Source organism: Hylobates moloch, unplaced genomic scaffold (assembly GCF_009828535.3).
Source record: "Hylobates moloch isolate HMO894 unplaced genomic scaffold, HMol_V3 SCAFFOLD_14, whole genome shotgun sequence".
Lineage (NCBI taxonomy): Eukaryota > Metazoa > Chordata > Mammalia > Primates > Hylobatidae > Hylobates > Hylobates moloch.
The window spans coordinates 71,511,543-71,532,324 of record NW_026652289.1 but is presented as its reverse complement, the minus strand read 5'-3'; the positions used below and the strand labels follow the sequence as shown (position 1 = coordinate 71,532,324).

The following is a 20,782-nucleotide window of genomic DNA, read 5'->3' as shown; positions in this document are numbered from 1 at the left end:
CTTACGTGACCCCAGGGAAAGGTCGGCAAGTAGGTAGAAGCTGTCAGTTTTCAGAGTAAGCCTCTGAGTCATCTATGGTCATATAGGAACCTGGTGGCAGAGTAAGGCATGACTAAAATCTAGAATTTTTTAGGCCAGGCGTGGTGGCTTATGCCTGTAGTCCTAGCACTTTGGGAGGCTGAGGCGGGGAGATCACTTGAGGTGAGGAGTTCGAGACCAGCCTGGCCAACATGGTAAAACCCTGTCTCTACTAAAAATACAAATATTAGCCAGGCGTGGTGGCACATGTCTGTAATCCCAGCTACTTGGGAGGCTGAGGCAGGAGAATCGCTTGAACCCAGGAGGCAGAGGTTGCAGTGAGCCAAGATCATGCCACTGCACTCCAGTCTGGGTGACAGAGTGAGACCCTGTCTCGAAAAAAGAAAAAAATCTAAAATTTTTTGTAAGCTGTTTATTATAGACGACTTCAAATACAACACAAATTATCAACTCATGGCTAATCTTACCTAATTTATAGCCACACTCACTCTCCCTCATTCCCTCTCACTGGATCTAGACAAATTCTTGACATATTTCACCAGAAAATGCTTCAGTATATATCTCTGAAAGGTGTGGTAGAGTCTAAAACTCTTGAATCCTATTCCAGGGCTCATTCACTGAAAGCAGCTCTCAAGTGGAGACCAGCTCTCTTTTGGGTCACACACACAGGCATGGTGTGTGTATAAATTATCAGCTACCTTTTGCTACCAGATCACAGAGGATTTCTGTTTCAGGGAATGGAGGTGCAGTAACAATCTCTGAATATGTAGGAGAGAGTTTTATGCCCACAGTGTTTCTGGAGCTTCTGCTTTACTGAATATTTCCAACATATTTTTAGCAGACACCTTTTTATTCTTTTTAAAGGACCAAACTTCTGAATTTAGCTAAAATGTTTTTGTGTCTTTTTAAAAAGAACAACTTTCCTGGTGATTTTCCTTAACTAAAATGGATTTGTGTTTCTGCTAACCCCACAACTCTAAGAATATGCCAGTTTAATGACCATTCTCCCCTCCTGTACTGTGACATCATGAGCTGCCTGTGACACCATGCCTGTTTGTCCAAGGTTGCCAGAAGTCCGAAGCACTCTCTACCCGTTGATTGCAGGGGCTCTCTTGGAAGGCCTTATATGGCTATCAGTTTGTCCTGAGCTTGGTTTGCATTTCCCCTTGGGTAACCTCAGCCACTTCTGTGACAGGAGAGCGCTTGAAGAGCAATGTGACGAGGACCATCCGCCACCGAGGGATGAAGAGACATCCCACAGGGCCCAGATTCAGCAGCAGCAGAGCTACGTGAAGGATTTGAGGCACCAAATCCTAGCAGAAGAGATTCGAGCTGAGAAGGAACTGGAATTTGACCAAGCTTGGATTAGCCAGCAGATTAAAGAAAGTAGGTGTCCACCACTTAATGTGTCTGCCTCACCTCCTTATTCTTTCATTTTCATGCTTCCTCAGCCTTCTGTATTCTCTCTTTTGTTTTCTTTGTGATATGATGGAATCTTTGGTATTAGGTGTTCTCTTTTCTTTTAGACACCAGAGATTCTTATAAGAAGAGGGCTGGAAGCAAGAATAAGAAAGCTAATTTCCTTATTGTCCTCAGAATTATAGACTTTCTACTTACTGCTCCTCATTTGCTCATGTATCCATACCCTGCTGCCTGCCCTAACATGTGGCCACTGCTGTGCTGAGTCCTGAGGGTCTTCATTCCCTTACCTTGTGGTAAGGGAGCCCTGTAGCCCTGCAGCCCTCATCCTGCCACATCACCTTGGCCAGCTCTTTCACTCCATACAGGTCCAGCCATGGCTGGAGGTGTCTGAGTCCAGGCAGCCACAAGCAGGGAAGGAGATGCTGAAATTCTCTCTGGGTATTTTTGGTTCCCAGACCAGCAGTGTCTGCTCAGAGAAGAGACCTGGCTCGCCAGCTTGCAACAGCAGCAGCAAGAAGACCATGTAGCAGAGAAAGAACTTGAGGCATCTGTGGCACTTGACGCTTGGCTTCAGACAGATCCTGAGATTCAGCCATCCCCATTTGTCCAAAGTCAGAAAAGGGTGGTGCAGCTGCAGCTCCTGCGGAGACACACTCTTCAGGCAGCAGAGCGGAATGTCCAGCGGGAAATGGTCTCATTCCAGCTAGAGAGAATCGTCAAAAAGCAGAGGCTGCTGGAGGCCCAGAAGAGACTGGAGAAGCTCACGACATTGTGCTGGCTCCAGGACGACAGCACCCAGGAGCCCCCATACCAGGTCCGCAGCCCTGATGCCACAGTCCCACGGCCTCGATGTAGAAGCAAATTGACGAGTTGCAGTTCTTTGAGCCCCCAAAGACTCTGCGGCAAGCATGTGTCCCAGCTGCACAGGTACAGCCAGTAGTTGTCACTGGGAAGCACTCGGTTAAAGTTTACAACCTTCTTGCCCAAGTAGTGTTCTGTTTTTCCCCATGCCTCATTTCCTCAGTCTGCGAAATGGAAGGATGTGTATAGTCCTCTCTTCCTCGTGACTTTTCCCGTCTTCTGGCTGCTCTTCTTCTTTCTGTGTATATCGTTTTGGATTCAGGCCTTTCCCATCTTCCTTACCCCCCAAGTAGCAATTCTTGCTTCTTTGGTAATATCTTAGGAGTAAGGATCTCGGCCTCATTTGCCGTCTGTTCCTTAGACCTGGACTATCCGTATACGTTTCCTTGTATATCATACCTCAATCTTGTCATGCCTGTAGCCAGGCTTCTTGACTCCTACACCACCTCCCACCCTCTCCCTCCCCGACCCGCCACATCAAGTGAGCTTTCTGACCCTGCCTCCCACCTGGTGAGTAAGCTATCTTTTTGACTCCCAGGTTCAAGTTGGGACCTTCCTTGTTTCTTTTCTCCATTACTTCTTACATGCCATCAAGGCAGGGCTGTATTATCTCCCAGACTCCTTGGAGCAAGGGTTTGTGTCTTATACCTCTTTATATCCTCAGGACCTAGCACAGGTTCTTGTCCATAGGACGTTCACAATTAACGTCTGTTAGTGTTTTGTTTGCTCACCTCTCTGGTCTTCAAAGTACTAGGTGGGCTTTTTAAAAAAACTTTATTATGAAAAAATTTTAAACATATGCCAAGTTGGAAGAATAGTACACGTATCACTGATATTATTCAGCAATTATTAGGCTTTGCACACTTGCCTACCTTCCTGTTTTCTGAAGTTTTTGAAAGCAACTTCTAGACACCATATCACTTTAGTTCTACATTTCTAAGTATACACTTCTAAAAAAAATGGACTTGTAACCACAATGTTATTGTGACAGCTACCAAAATTAAGATTATTTGATGTAGTCTAAAACTTAGGCCATATTCAAATTTCTCTGCTTGCCCAAAATCATTTAGTTTTCTTTTTTCTCTCTCTTTTTTCCCTAACATGGTTCAGCATTGAAACCGTTGGTTTTTCAAATCAAGATCCAAGTAGGATTTACACGCTGCATTTGTTTGTTGTTTTTCAGGTTTCTTTTAATCATTCTTCCTGTTTTATTTGTAATCATTATTTTTATTTCTTCATATTATTTATAATTATAGTTCTGTAGAATGTGTATCACTCTATAGATTTATCTTTTGGTTCCTCATAATACCATTTAAATTGTTCCTCTATTCCTCATATTGCCCATTAATAGGAAGCTTTCCCTACGAGTGTGATTAGCTTCAGTTCAGTTTTTTAACAAGATGAAGAAATTGAGGAACAGAGTGGGCCTGGAGCCTCTTGGAGAGCTGGGACCAGAGTCCACAATTTCCCTTTACACCTAGAGAGCTTCCCTCTGGCTCTGAAGTCGATAGGAGACAGTGACATTGGTCTTGTTTTTAACTTCCTTCTGTCCACAGGAAATAGTACCTCTCACATCTTCTGAGATAGCTTTCTTTGTCTTCACAGCATTTTCCTAAGTTGGGATCCCTCTACCACATTACCACCTATGCCTGACCCTACTCACCAAACATCAGAGAAAACATCATCAGAAGAGCGTTTGCCGCAGGCTGCTTCCTACCCTCCAAGGACAGGGTGTCTCCACAAGAACAGCCTGCATTCCTCAGGCCATGGGCAGCCCTGCACAGCCAGAGCAGCCTTGGCCAGGAAGGGAGCCTCAGCTCCAGACACTTGCCTCACCATGAGTCCCAACTCTGTTGGCATCCAGGAAATGGAGATGGGGGTTAAGCCGCCCCATCAGATGGTGAGCCAGGGCTTAGCATCTCTGAGGAAATCAGCTAACAAACTAAAGCCAAGGCATGAGCCAAAGATCCTCATCTCTGCTACCCAGACCAGAGGGGCGAAGGGACTAGCAGACCCTAGCCACACGCAAGCTGGGTGGCGAAAAGAAGGGAACCTTGGGACCCACAAGGCTGCTAAGGGAGCTGGTTGCAATTCCTTGTATCCTCATGGACCCAGGCAGACTGCTGGGCACGGAAAGGCAGTCAAGACTTTTTGGACAGAATACAAACCACCTTCTCCAAGCAGGGCATCAAAAAGGCATCAGAGGGTTCTGGCAGCTAGGGTCAGAAATATTACCAAAAAGTCCTCTCACTTGCCTCTTGGCAGTCCTTTGAAGAGACAGCAAAATACAAGGGACCCAGACACCATGGTCCCACTGACAGATTTCAGCCCAGTAGTGGATCATTCAAGAGAAAAAGACAGTGATTTATCTGACACAGATAGCAACTACTCAGTGGATTCTCTCTCGTGTGTCTATGCCAAAGCCCTGATAGAGCCACTGAAGCCAGAGGAGAGGAAGTGGGATTTCCCAGAGCCAGAGAACTCTGAAAGTGACAACAGCCAACCATCTGAGGACTCACTGGCTGAGAAGAGGTACCAAAGCCCCAAAAACAGGCTAGGGGGCAATCGTCCCACCAACAACCATGGCCACCCCAGGACCAGAACTAGAGCTTCTGTGAGGGGCTTCACTGCACCCTCAGACAGTGACCTACTTGCTCAAACTCACAGGAGCTTCTCCTTGGATAGCCTGATTGATGCTGAGGAAGAACTAGGGGAAGATAGGCAAGAAGAACCTTTCCCTGGTTCAGCTGATGAGATACCCACAGAGACTTTTTGGCACCTGGAGGACTGCAGTCTGCCTGTAATGGACCAAGAGGCAATATGCAGGCTTGGTCCCATCAACCACAGAACAGCAGCAGCTAGGCTGGATGCCGTCCTGCCAATGAGCAGTTCCTTTTACCTTGATCCTCAGTTCCAATCCCGTTGTGAGCTCCAACCCCATTGTGAGCTCCAACCCCATTGTGAGCAGGCTGAGTCACAGGTAGAGCCCAGCTACTCTGAACAAGCCGACTCTCTCCAAGGCATGCAGCTTTCAAGAGAGAGCCCACTGATGTCCATGGATTCCCGGTTTTCCTGTGACTCTAAGATCAACCCCAGCAGCCCCCCAGGAATAGTGGGTTCTTTATGTCCAAGTCCTGATGTGCAGGAATTTCACCCCTGTAAGGGGGAGAGCCCTGGATACTGGCCAAATACTGAGGAGCTAAAGCCATCAGATGCAGAAACGGTTCTGCCATATAGCTCCAAACTGCACCAAGACAGTACTGAGCTCCCCTGCAATGCAAGAGATGAGCACACAGCCTCTGCTTCTGATATGTCTAGGCTGTCTCTCTGGGGAGTTCAAAGGCTCATTCAACCAGGAGCCGATGGCACCTTTCAGGGCAGATGTATCCCTGACACAACCCAGCAGGGCAGCTGTGAAGCATCCTACAATTCTAGTGTATCAAATGTGCTGACTGCCTCTGGCACCACATTGACTCATGTAGGCAGCACCCACGAAAGGGATTGGTCTGCCCTTCAGCAAAAGTACCTCCTTGAGCGCTCTCGCCCTGTTTTGGAGGCCATAGGAGTGCCCAGGCCAGCTTTCCCCTACCTTGAGGAAGACTCTGGTTCCCTGGCCCAATCTTCTAGCAAAGGAGGAGATACTCTATTGCCAGTTGGCTCTAGGGTATCTAGCAATCTGAATCTCAACAACTTTCCAATCCATCTGTCCAGAATCAGGCGTTTGAGGGCAGAGAAAGAACAGGACAGTTTAAATGCCAAATTAGAAGGTGTTTCAGATTTCTTTAGCGCTAGTGAGAAAGAGGCAAGTTATGACGAAACTTTTTCGGCAGACTTAGAATCATTGTCTGCTTCTCGATCTACAAATGCACAGGTCTTTGCAGCAGAGAACACGATACAAGATTCCATGACAGAAGCATGTGAAGTCAAGCAGAACAACTTGGAAGAATGCCTTCAGAGTTGCAGGAAACCTGGACTGATGACTTCCTCCGATGAGTATTTTTTCCAGAAGAACGCTTGTCACAGTAATGTCACTACAGCCACCAAAGCAGACCATTGGTCCCAAGGTTGGGCTCCTCTCAGGAAAAATAGTGCAGTCCAGCCAGGGCAATTAAGTCCCGACAGCCACTACCCACTAGAAGAAGAGAAGACAGATTGCCAAGAGAGCTTTAAGGAAGCAGTTAGAAGACACATAAATGTTTCCTTTGCCTTTCCTTCAGGTCCAGAGCTATACCTTCACTCTGCTCCCTGGAATCCATTGTCATCTTCCCTGCAGCCCCCACTCTTGGAAACATTCTATGTGACCAAAAGCAGGGATGCCCTGACAGAAACTGCCTTAGAGATTCCAGCTTGCAGAGAAGTAAGGGTACCTTCCCCACCCCCCAGGGAAGCCTGGGGCTTTGGTCACAACCACCAAGCTCTCCAAGGTGATTATTTGAAGAATAATTTGCCAGTCCTGTTACAAAACCAGAATTCTAAGATTGCCTCATCTCAGCAGGTCACAGCTGAGATACCAGTTGATCTGAATACCAGGGAAGTCATCAGAGAATCAGGTAAATGCCCTGGAAATATTACAGAAGAAAGCCATGATTCAGTTTATTCTTCTATTACTCAGAACAGACATTTTCTCCCCTCTACCAGCACAAAAGTATGTGAATTTGAAAATCAAGTTGGAATTTTAAATAAAAAACACAGTTTTCCAGCACTTGAGGGAGGAGAGGTCACTGCTCAGTCCCGTTGCAGTGTTTCCTCAGACAGCACTGAGTCTGGGAAGCCTCTCCTCCTCTTTCGTGAATCTGAGGCACGCGAGGAAGAAGAGCTCGATCAGAATACAGTTCTGAGGCAGACTATCAATGTAAGCCTTGAGAAAGACATGCCAGGGGAGAGTGCTGTTTCTTTGAAGTCCAGATCAGTACATCATAGAGTAAGCAGCCCAGTGATGGTGGCCCAGGATGGTGGCCCAACCCCTAAATGGGAAGGCAAAAATGAAACTGGGCTTCTTGAAAAAGCTCTTCATCCCAAAGATAGCTCAGAAGAGTTTAAGCTTCCAGGTACAAAGCCTGCATATGAAAGGTTCCAGTTAGTTACATGCCCTCAGGAAAGAAACCCCAGTGAATGCAAGGGTCCTGGAAAGTCACAAGAAATGTTAAATCCCATCGGAGAACCTTCTGGAAAGAAACAGAATAAAAGAGTTAATAATACTGATGAAATGGCTAGGCTAATTAGGAGTGTAATGCAGCTGGAAAATGGCATCTTAGAAATTGAACCTAAGCCGAATAAGCAGGTTCATGCTTCCCACACACCAGGTATCGATAAGGAGTTGGTGTTCCAGGACCAGAAGGAGCAGGAGAAGACTGACCATGCCCTTAGGCCAGACAGCTCTGGAAACCCTTTGCCCTCTAAGGATCAGCCATCTTCTCCAAGACAGACAGATGATACTGTCTTTAGGGATAGTGAAGCTGGAGAGATGGAGGTTAACAGCATTGGGAACCATCCCCAGGTCCAGAAAATCATCCTGAACCCCTTCAGGTCAAGGGAAGGTGTACAAGAGAGTGAACCTGTGAGAGAGCACACCCACCCAGCTGGATCGGACAGATCTGCCAGGGATATTTGTGATTCTTTGGGGAAACACACAACTTGCATAGAGTTCACCAATACTTCTCTTCACCCACAGAGAATGAAAGCATTGGCAAGAGCTCTGCCATTGCAGCCCAGGCTAGAGAGGTCTTCTGAGAATAATGGCCAGTTTGTAAAAGCATCAGCAAGTCTCAAAGGGCAGCCTTGGGGCTTAGGAAGTCTTGAAGAATTGGAGAAAAGCCAAGTAGCTGAATACGTCAGTAGTTCCAACCAAGAAGAGCCAAAAGCTCAAGGTAAAGTTGAAGAAATGCCTATGCAAAGGGGAGGCAGTCTACAGGAAGAAAATAAAGTGACTCAGAAATTTCCTAGTCTCAGCCAGCTTTGTAGGGACACATTTTTCAGCCAGGAAACTGTCAGCCCGTTACTAAGCCAGATAGAATTCTCTACAGCTCCTTCTCACCAAGACCTGAGTAATCCCTTGCCCTTGAATTCTCCAGGGTGGCGAAGAAGTTGTCTTCATGTACCTGTTGCTCTAGGCATCTCTCCACTTGACTGTGTGCTGGATCTCACAATGTCGAAAATTCATAACAGTCCCTTGGTAACTGGAGTAAAGCATCAGGACCAGAGTACAGAGACCAGAAGCCACAACCCTGAAGGAAATGTTAGAGGGCGTTCCTCTGAGGCACACACTGCCTGGTGTGGGTCTGTGCGATCCATGGCCATGGGATCTCATAGTCAATCTGGTGTACCAGAGAGCATTCCTCTGGGGACAGAGGACAGGATCTCAGCAAGCACCAGCCCCCAAGACCATGGAAAGGACCTCAGAATCACCTTGCTGGGTTTCAGTACCAGTGAAGATTTTGCTTCTGAAGCCGAGGTGGCTATACAAAAAGAAATAGGAGTAAGTTCACTGAACAAGGTCTCTAGCCAGCCTGAAAAGAGGGTCAGCTTGTCCTTGGAAGAGGATAATGACCAAGCCAGCAAGCCAAGGCAGAAGGCAGAGAAGGAGACTGAGGACCTCGGACTGACCAGCGGTGTTTCCTTAGCACCTGTTTCCCTGCCGAGGGTGCCCGCTCCAGAGCGTAGGCTGTTGGAGCCCTCTGACCATGCATCCATGTGCCTGGCCATCTTGGAGGAGATCAGACAGGCAGAGGCCCAGAGAAAGCAGCTTAATGACTTTGTGGCCAGGGGCACAGTCCTTTCTTACTGTGAAACTTTACTAGAACCTGAATGTTCTTCAAGGTTTGCTGGCAGGCCTCAGTGTAAACAAATAGATCAGTCATCATCAGACCAGACCAGGAATGAGGGTGAAGCACCGGGATTTCATGTGGCATCTCTATCTGCTGAAGCAGGGCAGATAGATCTGTTACCTGATGAGAGGAAAGTCCAGGCCACACCTCTGTCTGCAGACAGCTTTCAATCGCTGCCCACTACGGAAACTGACAGAGAGCCATGGGATCCTATGCAGGCTTTCTCCCATGCTGCTCCTGCTCTAGACAAAAAACATCATACTGGAGAACTGAGGCAGTTCGCGGGAGCAAGGGAGCCATTTATATGTCACTCTAGTTCTTCTGAAATCATAGAGAAAAAGAAGGATGCAACCAGAACACCTTCCTCGGCTGATCCTTTGGCCCCAGACAGTCTTCTTTCTTCAGTACCTATGGAGGAGGTCAGGAGGGCAGTATCAAAGAAGGTAGTGGCTGCCTTATCTTCTCAGGCCCCTTGTGATGATCCTAGAGTTACTCTGCATGAGCTAAGTCAGTCAGTTCTGCAGGAGACTGCAGAGGGCATACCCCCTGGCAGTCAGGACAGCAGCCCAGAGCATCAGGAACCCAGAACTGTAGACACCACATACGAAGAAGTTTCAGATAATTTGTTAGTGACTGCACAGGGAGAAAAAACAGGCCATTTTGAAAGTCAGTCTGTGACCTGTGATGTTCAGAATTCTACAAGTGCCTCAGGGCCTACGCAAGACCATGTCCAGTGCCCTGAGGCTTCCACTGGCTTTGAAGAAGGTAGGGCAAGTCCCAAACAAGATACCATTCTGCCTGGAGCTCTGACAAGGGTTGACCTGGAAGCTCCCACACAGCAGTGTGTGAAGTGGAAGGAGAGTGTTGGGTCTGGGTTGACAGAAGTCTGCAGGGCTGGCAGCAAACATTCCAGGCCAACCCCACTGCCAGATCAAAGACCAAGCCCAAATCCTCAGGGAATTGGGGAGGGAGCCCCATGCAGACACCCAAGGGAAGCTTTAGATGGCCCTGTCTTCTCAAGGAACCTTGAAGGCAGCAGGACTCTCAGCCTGTCTAGAGGAAAAGAGAGCAGAACTCTTCCTTGCCGACAGCCATGCAGTTCTCAACCTGTTGCTACTCATGCTTATTCCTCCCATTCCTCTACTTTACTGTGTTTTAGAGGTGGTGACCTAGGGAAGGAGGCTTTTGAGGCTGCCCCACATACTATCCACCCACCCTGTGTAGTACCTTCCAGGGCCTGTGAAATGGATGAGACAGGAGAGATCTCTTCTAAGGGACCTAATGTGCACTTGACACATGGCCTTGAGCCCAAAGATGTTAATAGGGAATTTAGGCTAACAGAGAGCAGCACTTGTGAGCCCTCTACTGTGGCTGGTGTCCTATCTCGAGCTCAAGGCTGCAGATCCCCTTCTGCCCCTGACGTGAGGACAAGTTCCTTCAGCTACTCAGCTACTGATGGAAGCGTAGGATTAATAGGGTTTCCTGAGAAAAAGGTTGCTGAGAAGCAAGCAAGCACAGAACTTGAGGCTGCCTCTTTCCCTGAAGCCATGTACTCTGAGCCTCTGAGGCAGTTTAGGGACAGCTCTGTAAGTGACCAGAATGCACAGGTGTCTCAAACCAATCCAGAACCACTGGCAACAACTCAGGGACCACAGACCCTGGATTTAAGTGAAGGGTCTGCTGAGAGCAAGTTGGTGGCAGAGCCACAGCATGAACATTTAGAGAATACCACCAGATGTTTTTTGGAAAAGCCACAATTTCCCACTGAGTGGAGGGATCGCAATTGCTTGGATTCCCAAGCCAAGTTTTTAGCAAGGTTAAAACATACCTGCAGCCCCCAGGAAGACAGTCCCTGGCAGGAAGAAGAGCAGCAGAGAGACCAGGCTTCAGGTGGTGGTGAAGGCTTCGCCCAGGGTGTGAATCCCCCTCCTTCTGATGAAGATGGTTTAGATGGCTGTCAGATTTTAGATGCTGGGAGAGGGGAGGTGGCTGTGGCCAAGCCTCCTGTGTCCAAGATTTTATCACAGGGCTTCAAAGACCCAGCCATTGTGTCCTTGAGGCAAAATGAAACACCACAGCCTGCTGCTCAGAGGCCTGGCCACCTCTACACTGGCAGAGAGCAGCCAGCGCCCAACCACAGGGGCTCACTTCCTGTGACTACAATCTTCTCTGGCCCCAAACACTCCAGGTCCACCCCCACACCACAGTTCTCAGTTGTCAGCTCTTCTCGTTCTCTTCAGGAGCTGAACTTGAGTGTAGAGCCTCCTTCCCCTACAGACGAAGATACACAGGGGCCTAACAGATTGTGGAACCCACATCTCAGGGGCTATTCCTCAGGAAAGTCGGTGGCAAGAACATCTCTGCAGGCTGAGGACAGCAATCAGAAAGCCTCATCTCGCTTGGATGCTGGCACTACCTATCACAGGCCCCTGAAGCCTGCCACCCCTCCTTATCCAATGCCTTCCACTCTCTCACACATGCCAACCCCTGATTTCATGACCAGCTGGATGTCTGGTACTTTGGAACAAGCCCAACAGGGAAAGCCAGAGAAACTGGGTGTCCAGGTTAGGCCAGAAAATTGGTGCTCTCAGATGGACAAAGGAATGCTGCAGTTTGGCTCCGGTGACATCAATCCCTATGCGCTGCCCTGGCGTCCAGAGGAGCCTGCACGTATCAGCTGGAAGCAATATGTGTCTGGCAGTGCAGTTGATGTTTCTTGCAGCCAGAAGCCCCAGGGGCTGACACCATTAAATGTGGCCCGGTGCTCCAGCATGGACAATGGCCTAGAAGACCGGAACTCCCCTTTCCACTCCCACCTCAGCACTTATGCCAATATTCGCGATCTGTCAACCACACACAGCAGCACTGAGAATGCCCAAGGTTCAAATGAAGCCTGGGAAGTATTCCAAGGGAGCTCTTCGATTGCCTTAGGAGACCCCCACATCCTAACGAGCCCTGAAGGAGTAGCCCCCACTTTGGGTCATGACAGAAGACCTCAGTTCAGGGGCCCTTCTGGTGAAGCAGACTGTCTGAGGAGTAAGCCCCCCTTGGCTGAAGGAAGTGCTGCAGGTCCAGTGGATGAGATTATGCTGCTGTATCCATCAGAGGCAGGCTGCCCTGTGGGACAGACCAGGACGAATACATTCGAACAGGGCACACAGACCCTCGGCAGCAGGTGCCACTGGAGCAGCACTGACATCTACTTTGCTCAGCCTGAAGCCAGTGCAGTATCAGCCTCTGATCTGGCCTCATGGACCAGCATGCACAATCTGTCTCTCCACCTCTCACAACTGCTGCACAGTACCTCAGAGCTGCTTGGGAGTCTCTCCCAGCCAGGTGTGGCCAGAAGGGAGCAGAACACCAAGAGGGACATCCCAGATAAAGCCCCACAGGCCCTGATGATGGATGGCTCTACTCAGACCACTGTGGATGAGGGCAGCCAGACTGACCTCACCTCATCCACCCTGTGCCTCCAGACTTCAGAGGCCGAATCTCAGGGAGCCAATGTGATCCTTGAAGGGCTGGGCTCAGATACCTCGACTGTGTCTCAAGAAGAGGGAGATGTACCAGGCGTACCTCAGAAGAGAGAGGCAGAGGAAAAAGCACAGAAAATAGCTCAGCTCCTGTATCTTCAGGAAGAAAGCACTCCCTACAAGCCCCAGAGCCCTTCAATACCCTCATCCCACTTGAGGTTTCAAAAAGCCCCCGTTGGGCAGCATCTTCCTTCTGTGAGCCCCTCAGTTTCTGATGCTTTCCTGCCTCCCAGCTCCCAGCCAGAGGAGTCATATTGCTTAGTTGTCAGCAGTCCCAGTCCCAATCCCAGCCCCTCTCATTCCCCAGGGCTCTTTCCCAGTACTTCCGAGTACCCTGGGGACTCTAGGGTCCAGAAGAAGCTGGGCCCCACGAGTGCTTTGTTGGTGGACAGGGCCTCCTCCCCAATCCTCACTCTTAGTGCCAGCATCCAAGAGCCAGGTCTTCCCCCAGGCTCTTTGACCCTCTCAGCCCTTTCAGCTTACCCTGTTGAAGGCCACCAGAAGCTTGACTCCAGCCCAGACCCTGTTGGTGCCCCAAGGACTCCAATGGATAATTATTCCCAAACCACTGAGGAGTTAGGTGGCTCCCAGAGAGGTAGAAGTTCCTTACAAAGGAGTAATGAGAGGTCCTTCCTTGAGTTGCACTCCCTGCACAGCCCACAACAGAGTCCAAAACTCCAATTTAGTTTCTTAGGGCAGCACCCCCAGCAGCTTCAGCCCAGGACCACTATCGGTGTCCAAAGCAGACTGCTGCCACCACCACTGAGGCACGGGAGCCAAAGGCTGGGCGACAGCTTTGTGCCTGAGGAGGTGGCTTCCCCGGAGCATGGCCCACTGAGCGGTAGGGAGCCAAGTCAGTGGCAGAGCAGGACAGAAAATGGAGGTGAGAGTTCAGGATCTCCAGGGGAACCACAACGCACTCTGGACCGACCTTCTTCATGGGGAGGCCTCCAGCACCTCAGCCCCTGCCCTGTCTCTGAGTTGACTGATACTGCACGGTTCCGAGGTTCCACCTTGGGCCTCCCTCAGGCCTGCCAACCTGAGGAGTTACTGTGCTCCAGTTGCCAGATGTGCATGGCCCCTGAGCCCCAGCACCACAGTCTGAGGGACCTCCCAGTGCATAACAAATTTAGTAACTGGTGTGGGGTTCAGAAGGGCTCACCTGGGGGGTTGGACCTGACTGAGGAGGAGCTGGGGGCCAGCGGTGATCTCAGCTCTGAAAAGCAGGAACAGAGCCCCCCACAACCTCCTAATGACCACAGCCAGGATCCTGGGTGGTCCAAGAGGGAGCAGATCCCCCTGCAAGTTGGGGCCCAGAACCTGTCACTCAGCGTGGAACTCACAGAAGCGAAACTGCACCACGGCTTTGGGGAGGCCGATGCCCTGCTCCAGGTGCTGCAGAGTGGGACAGGGGAGGCGCTTGCTGCTGATGAACCTGTGATATCCACCTGGAAGGAGCTCTATGCACGGTAAGGACCCCCAGCCTGGAGTCGGGAGGGGAAGGGGTGGGCTGTGAGGAAAAAGAACCCAAGAAAGCTAATAGCTTGCTGTTTCCCCTGCCCTGGTTCATCTCTGGGATCTTCCAGGGGTCAGAGATAGATCTTAAAGTGAAGGATATTCAGGGCCAGCTTCAGCGAATCATGTTTTGCCTCAGGCAAAAAAAGGCCATTGAGACCCTCAGGAGAGAGCGGGCTGAGCGACTTGGGAACTTCTGCCGGACGCGAAGCCTTAGCCCTCAGAAACAACTGAGCCTCCTGCCCAACAAAGATCTCTTCCTCTGGGATCTTGACTTGCCCAGCAGACGCCGAGAATACCTGCAGCAACTGAGGAAGGATGTTGTGGAGACCACCAGGTAGGGTGGACCCAGAACCCTGCTGGGAGCAGGCTCTGTTGGGGGAGGGGAGTATGGGGAGCAGGAGCTGAAGTTTTAGCATCCTGGAGGGTTCTCTATGGGAGACAGGGTAAATGGAAAGAGGACATAGGAATGGAGTGAGGGAGGGGATGGGCAGAGAGAAGGCACAGGAAACGATGGACAGAAGGGCTCTGACATGCTATGCAAGTCTGCAGGCCTGGGTCTCAAGGTGGCTTGGTTCTCTCTGTCCAGCAACCTTTCCTGAGGCTAAAAAATCAAACTTTAAAACCCTGTGGGCAAATGGAGGATGGGTCTTTTAAGAAGGTGGTATCACCCAAGCTAGCCTTGGATGGACAGACCAGGACTGTCACCCACCCACCATGTTCTTTCCACCCTGTGATCTTCCTCAGGAGCCCAGAGTCAGTGTCAAGGTCGGCTCACACACCCTCTGACATAGAGTTGATGCTGCAAGACTACCAGCAGGCCCATGAGGAGGCCAAGGTGGAGATTGCCCGGGCCCGAGACCAACTGCGGGAGCGGACTGAACAAGAGAAGCTGAGAATCCACCAGCAGATCATTTCCCAGCTATTGAAGGTGTGGGGTGGGGCAAGCCTCTGATTTCAGGATAGGCCTGGACCTCAGACTGGTCCACTTTCACCGTGGCCGCCTCTGAGTCTTGGGAAGCATTTGGAGGAGGCTGTGGGACCCCTGTTGTCAACTCAAAGCTGGGCGCACTCTCTTTTTACATCATCACACCAGCTCCTTTCCCCAGGCCACGGCCTGGGAGGAAGAGGCTTTGGTGTGAGGTGCGGGGTGTGGGGAAATACGAGCAGCGGTGGCTTTGAGGAAGCCAGGGCATGTGAGGCTAAGTCAGGGAGGCCCTGGGAGGTGGGTGAAGGAGCAGTAGAGGTGAGCAGGGAAGGGGTGGCTTTGGGTAGGAGAAGGCGTGGCCTGGGGAAAGTAAGGGTGCATCAGAAGCTGGTTAATGGTGATTTGTCCTTCCCAGGAAGAGGATAAACTACATACCTTGGCCAACTCCAGCTCCCTGTGTACCAGCTCTAATGGAAGCCTCTCATCTGGCATGACCTCTGGCTATAATAGCAGCCCAGCCTTGTCAGGCCAGCTCCAGTTCCCAGAGAATGTGGTGAGTAGGCAGATGTTGGGAATGAGCCAGGGGCCTGGACTGCCGAGGCAAGAGTTTGGGCAGGACGCTGTGCCTCCTGGAGGCCGCTGCTGACATGAGCCCTTCTTATGTGCAGGCCTTTGGTTTTCCATTTAGTTCTGCCCCCTGCTCCTTCTGTTCATTCATTCATTCAACAAATGTTTATTCCGTGGGTATTATTTTAGGATACAGTGGTGAGCAAAACTGTTCTTGTCCTTAGACTGTTTGAGGGATAAATATTAAACAACTGATTTTATTGTTTAGTTATTGTTGCAGTAAATTGTTTGAAGGAGGGTTGCTGAACCAGCATAAAACCAGGGGTCTGACTTAGTCTGGAAGGTCATAGAGATACTCCGAAGAGAATGTGTTTAAACTGAGACTAAGAGGATAAGAGGTAGTTAATGCAGTAAAAGCTTAGTGGTGCTGTTATCGGGAGAGATGTGGGCCTAGCAAGTGAGGCCTTGAAGACGAAGAGTTTGAGGAACTCAGTGAAGGTTAGTGTGGTTGGAATGTAAAGAGCAAGACGGTAAAATGACATGAGAAGGGACTAGAAAATCATGTGGACTATAATGAGAGTTCTGGCCCCTTTCTAATCCATCTCACTGTGTTTCTTCCCAAAAGTGAAAAGGCTGCTGAAAGTAATAGAACACTTTTAAGTAGGGGAGTAGAATGACTGGATAGTAAGAAAAGGAGGCAGGAGCAGCTGTGGGAGACCTACTAGATGACCACGGCAGAGCTGAGAGAGATGATTGCTTGCGTTAGGGCACTGCTAGTGAGGACGAACAGAGGTGGATGTAATGGAGAGAGAGATCTACAGGACTTGGTGACTGGTGGGTGTTAGAGGAAGGAAGAGCGGGGAGTTGAGAACAGCACACACTTTTGACTTGAGCAGCTGAAGGGTGGTCATGTAAACAATGACAAGGAACACTGCAGGGAGAACCAGGTTTTGTGTGGAAGATGATGAGTTCAGGTTTGTACTTACTGAGTTGAAGGTGCCTGTGAGAAATCCAGGTGGAGCAGTTGGAAATAGCTCATAGGTGAGATCTGGCTGGGGATGAACATTTGAAATTCATTTTACAAATATAACGTCATTTAACAAAATAATATTTAAACAGTAGCAAAGGACATCCAATGTCAGGCACATGTTTGAGTCTCCTATTTGCTTTCCCCAGAAGCAGTCATTTACCCCAGTTTGGTGTATATTTCCAGGGATGATGTGTATACATCTTTTTGTAAAGCAGATGAATGGGAGTATACTGTACTCACTTTCTCACTTTGCTTTTTCTTTTAAAAATATCTTTGGGATATCATTGCATATCAGTAAATCTAGTGCTGACTTCTTTTATTTATTTATTTTAAGAGCCAGGGTTTTGCCATGTTGCCCAGGTTAGTCTCAAACTCCTGGGCTCAAGCCATCTGCCCACCTCGGCCTCCTAAAATGCTGGGATTGCAGGTGTTAGCTGCCATGCCTGGCCTTCTTTTTAACAGCTGAAGAGTGTTTCTTTTCTTCTCTTTTATTGCATGTTTTTAAGTTTGATGTTTTATATAGATAATATATTCATATAGTAGAAAGGGCACAAATATATACACATACAGGTTGAGCATCCCTAATCCAAATATCAGAAATTCAGAATACTCCAAAATCTAAAACGTTTTGAGCACTGTGACACCAGAAGTGGAAAATTCTACACCTGACCTCATGTGACACGTTGAGTTGAAACACAGTCAAAACTTCGTTTCATGCACAAAATTATTTAAAACACCATATGAAATTACCTTCAGGCCGTGTGTATAAGGTATATATCCAACATAAATTTTGTATTTTGACATGGATCCTATCCCTACATATCTCCTTATGCATATGCAAATTTTCCAAAATCCAAAAAAATTCAAAATCCAAAACACTTCTGGTCCCATGTATTTTGGAGAAGGGGTACTCAACCTGTAAAAGGGATACAGGGAAATACCCATCCCTGCCCTCAGTGTACCTCGTTCCTCTCCCTCACCCTACCCAAGGAAAGCAGTGTTGTTTCTTGGAAGGTATCCTCCTAGGCGTCTTTATGGATACAAAATAAAGCATATTATGCCACTGTCCTATATCTTATGTATTTTTTTCACTCAGTATAATTTGGAACTCTATTTGAATATGCAGAGAACTTTCTCATTTTTTTCATTGCTGCATAGCATTCCATTGTAGAGTTGCACCGTAATTTAACCAGTATTCTAACTTGGGTTGCTTTCAGACTTTTGCTGTTATCAGCAATACTACAGTGAATAACTTTATGCATGTATCATTTTGTACATGGGCAAATATATTTGTGGGATAAATTCCCAGAAGGGCACTTGTACAAAGAGTATATACATTTAAATTTTTGATAGGTACTATTTTCTCTCACAGATGAGCTAATTTATACTCCCACCAGTAATAGCTGAGAGTTTACCTTTTCCCACACTCTCACCAACATGTTATCAAATGTTTGGATTTTTTGCTGAAAATTATATCTCATTTTTCTTTTTTTTATTTTTCTTTTTTCTTTTTTATTTTTTTATTATTTTTTGAGATGGAGTCTTGCGTTTTCACCCAGGCTGGAGTGCAGTGGCTCAATCTCGGCTCACTGCAAGCTCCGCCTCCCGGGTTCACGCCATTCTCCTGCCTCAGCCTCTCCGAGTAGCTGGGACTACAGGCGCCCGCCACCACGCCCGGCTAATTTTTTGTATTTTTAGTAGAGACGGGGTTTCACCGTGGTCTCGATCTCCTGACCTCGTGATCCGCCCGCCTCGGCCTCCCAAAGTGCTGGGATTACAAGCGTGAGCCACCGTGCCCGGCCTCATTTTTCTTACATGCTTAAATATTTGTATTTCCTTTTTCATGAGCCGTCTGTTCATATCCTTTGCTCATTTCTCTCTTCCTCTTACCAATTTCGAGAGTTCTTTATATTTTAGCAAGAATATCTCTTTGACTGATATGAACTAGAAATATTTTTTTCCCAGTGCTTCCTTCTCTTTTGTCTTTATTTTGTTTGAGGCCATGCAGGCAGATATATTTGTCAGTTTTCCTTTTATGGTATCTAGGTTATAAATAATAACTAGAAACACATTCTTCAATCCAAAATTATAAAGAATTTCTTCCATGGTTTCTTCTAGAACTTCTTTGGTTTTATTTTTCATATTTAAATCTTTGTTCCTTTTGGAGTCATTTTCATACGAGGTATGGATCCGATTGTGTTCTTTCCAGATGGCTATACAGTTGTCCCTGTAATGCTTGTTAAACAGTTTATCTTTGCCTCACCAGTTTAAGGGGTCCCCTTTCCTTATACCAAGGCTTAGAATAGATTCTACCCTGTGGTAGTGTTAGTCCACCACTACCCTCATTGCTCTTCTCTTTCTGAGTTTACCAGAGTATTCTTTCTCGTTTATTAAAAAAGAATTGTCTTATTTTATTATAATTGACACAAAATGTAAATATTTGTGAGGTACACTGTGATGTTTCAATACACTTATACATTGCATAATACACGTATACATTGCATAATACACATATACACATATACATTGCATAATGTATACACGTATACATTGCATAATGATCAAATCAGGCAATTAGCACATCCATCACTTTAAGCATTTATCATTTCTTTGTGGTGATAACATAAAACCCTATCTTCTAGCCAACTTGAAATATACATTACATTGTTGTTAGCTACAGTCACCCTATTGTGTAATAGAACACCAGAACTTATTCTTCCTTTCTAACTTTGTACCTGTTGACCAGCCACTCCCCATTGCCTCTTCCTGATCCCCTCCCCAGCCTCTGGTAACCACTATTCTACTTTCTTCTTCTATGAGATCAACTTTTTTCTTTTCTTTTCTTTTCTTTTTTTTTTAGATGGAGTCTCGCTCTGTCGCCAGGCTGGAGTGCAGTGGCGCAATCTCGGCTCACTGCAAGCTCCGCCTCCCGGGTTCACGCCATTCTCCTGCCTCAGCCTCCTGAGTAGCTGGGACTACAGGTGCCCGCCACCATGCCCAGCTAATTTTTTGTATTTTTAGCAGAGATGGGGTTTCACCATGTTAGCCAGGATGGTCTCGATCTCCTGACCTCATGATCTGCCCGCCTTGGCCTCCCAAAATGCTGGGATTACAGACGTGAGCCACCGTGCCCAGCTAACTTTTTTATTTTCATTATTTATTTTTGAGGCAGAGTCTCACTCTGTTGCCCAAGCTGGAGTGCAATGGTGCGATCTTGGCTCACTGCAACCTCCGTCTCCCGGGTTCAAGCGATTCTCATGCCTCAGCTTCCCGAGTAGCTGGAATTACAAGCGCCCACCACCACAACCAAATAATTTTTGTATTTTTAGGAGAGATGGGTTTTCACCGTGTTAGCTAGGCTGGTCTCAAACTCCCGACCTCAGGTGATCCACCTGCCTTGGCTTCTCAAAGCGCTGGGGTTACAGGCGTGAGAGATCAACTTTTTTAGATTCCGCATATGAGTAAGATCACGTGGTGGTTCTGTCTATGCCTGGTGTCTTTCACTTAGTATAATGTCCCTGGGTTCATCCGTGTTGCCACAAATGACAGAATTTTATTCTGTTTTATGGCTGAATAGTATTCCATTGTGTATATATGCTACATTTTCTTTGCCCATTCATCCGTAAACATTTAGGTTGATTTCATCTCTTGGTTATTGTGAGTAGTGCTGCAATAAATATGGGAGTGTAGATATCTCTTTGACATACTGATTTCATTTTCACTGGCTATATACCTAGTGGTGGAATTGCTGGATCATATGGTAGTTCTGCTTTAGTTTTTTAGAAACCTTCATACTGTTTGCCATAATGGCTGTATTAATTTACATTTCTACCAACAGTGTATAAGAATTCCCTGTTCTCCACATCCTTACCAGCATTTGTTCTTTTTGTCTTTTTATTATAGCCATTTAGATGGAACGAAGTGATATTTCGTTGTAGTTTTGATTTTGATTTCCCTAAAAACTAGTGATGTTGAGCATCTTTTTCACATACCTGTTGGCCATTTGAATGTCTTTTTTTGAGAAATGTGAAATCAGGTTTTTGCCCATTTTAAAGTTGGATTA

At 47.7% G+C, this 20,782-nt stretch overlaps 1 protein-coding gene across 3 annotated transcripts in view; it reads left to right on the top strand.

Moving 5' to 3' along the window:
• STARD9 (StAR related lipid transfer domain containing 9) overlaps positions 1 to 20,782 on the top strand; it is a 149,491-nt gene that overhangs the window by 107,705 nt on the left and 21,004 nt on the right. For all 3 annotated transcript variants that reach the window (XM_032176011.2, XM_058427310.1, XM_058427311.1), the window contains exons 21-26: positions 1,235 to 1,425; positions 1,917 to 2,388; positions 3,928 to 14,148; positions 14,334 to 14,531; positions 14,942 to 15,125; positions 15,538 to 15,675. In XM_032176011.2, the coding sequence (XP_032031902.1) occupies positions 1,235 to 1,425; positions 1,917 to 2,388; positions 3,928 to 14,148; positions 14,334 to 14,531; positions 14,942 to 15,125; positions 15,538 to 15,675 (11,404 nt within the window). The remainder of the gene's footprint in view (positions 1 to 1,234; positions 1,426 to 1,916; positions 2,389 to 3,927; positions 14,149 to 14,333; positions 14,532 to 14,941; positions 15,126 to 15,537; positions 15,676 to 20,782) is intronic.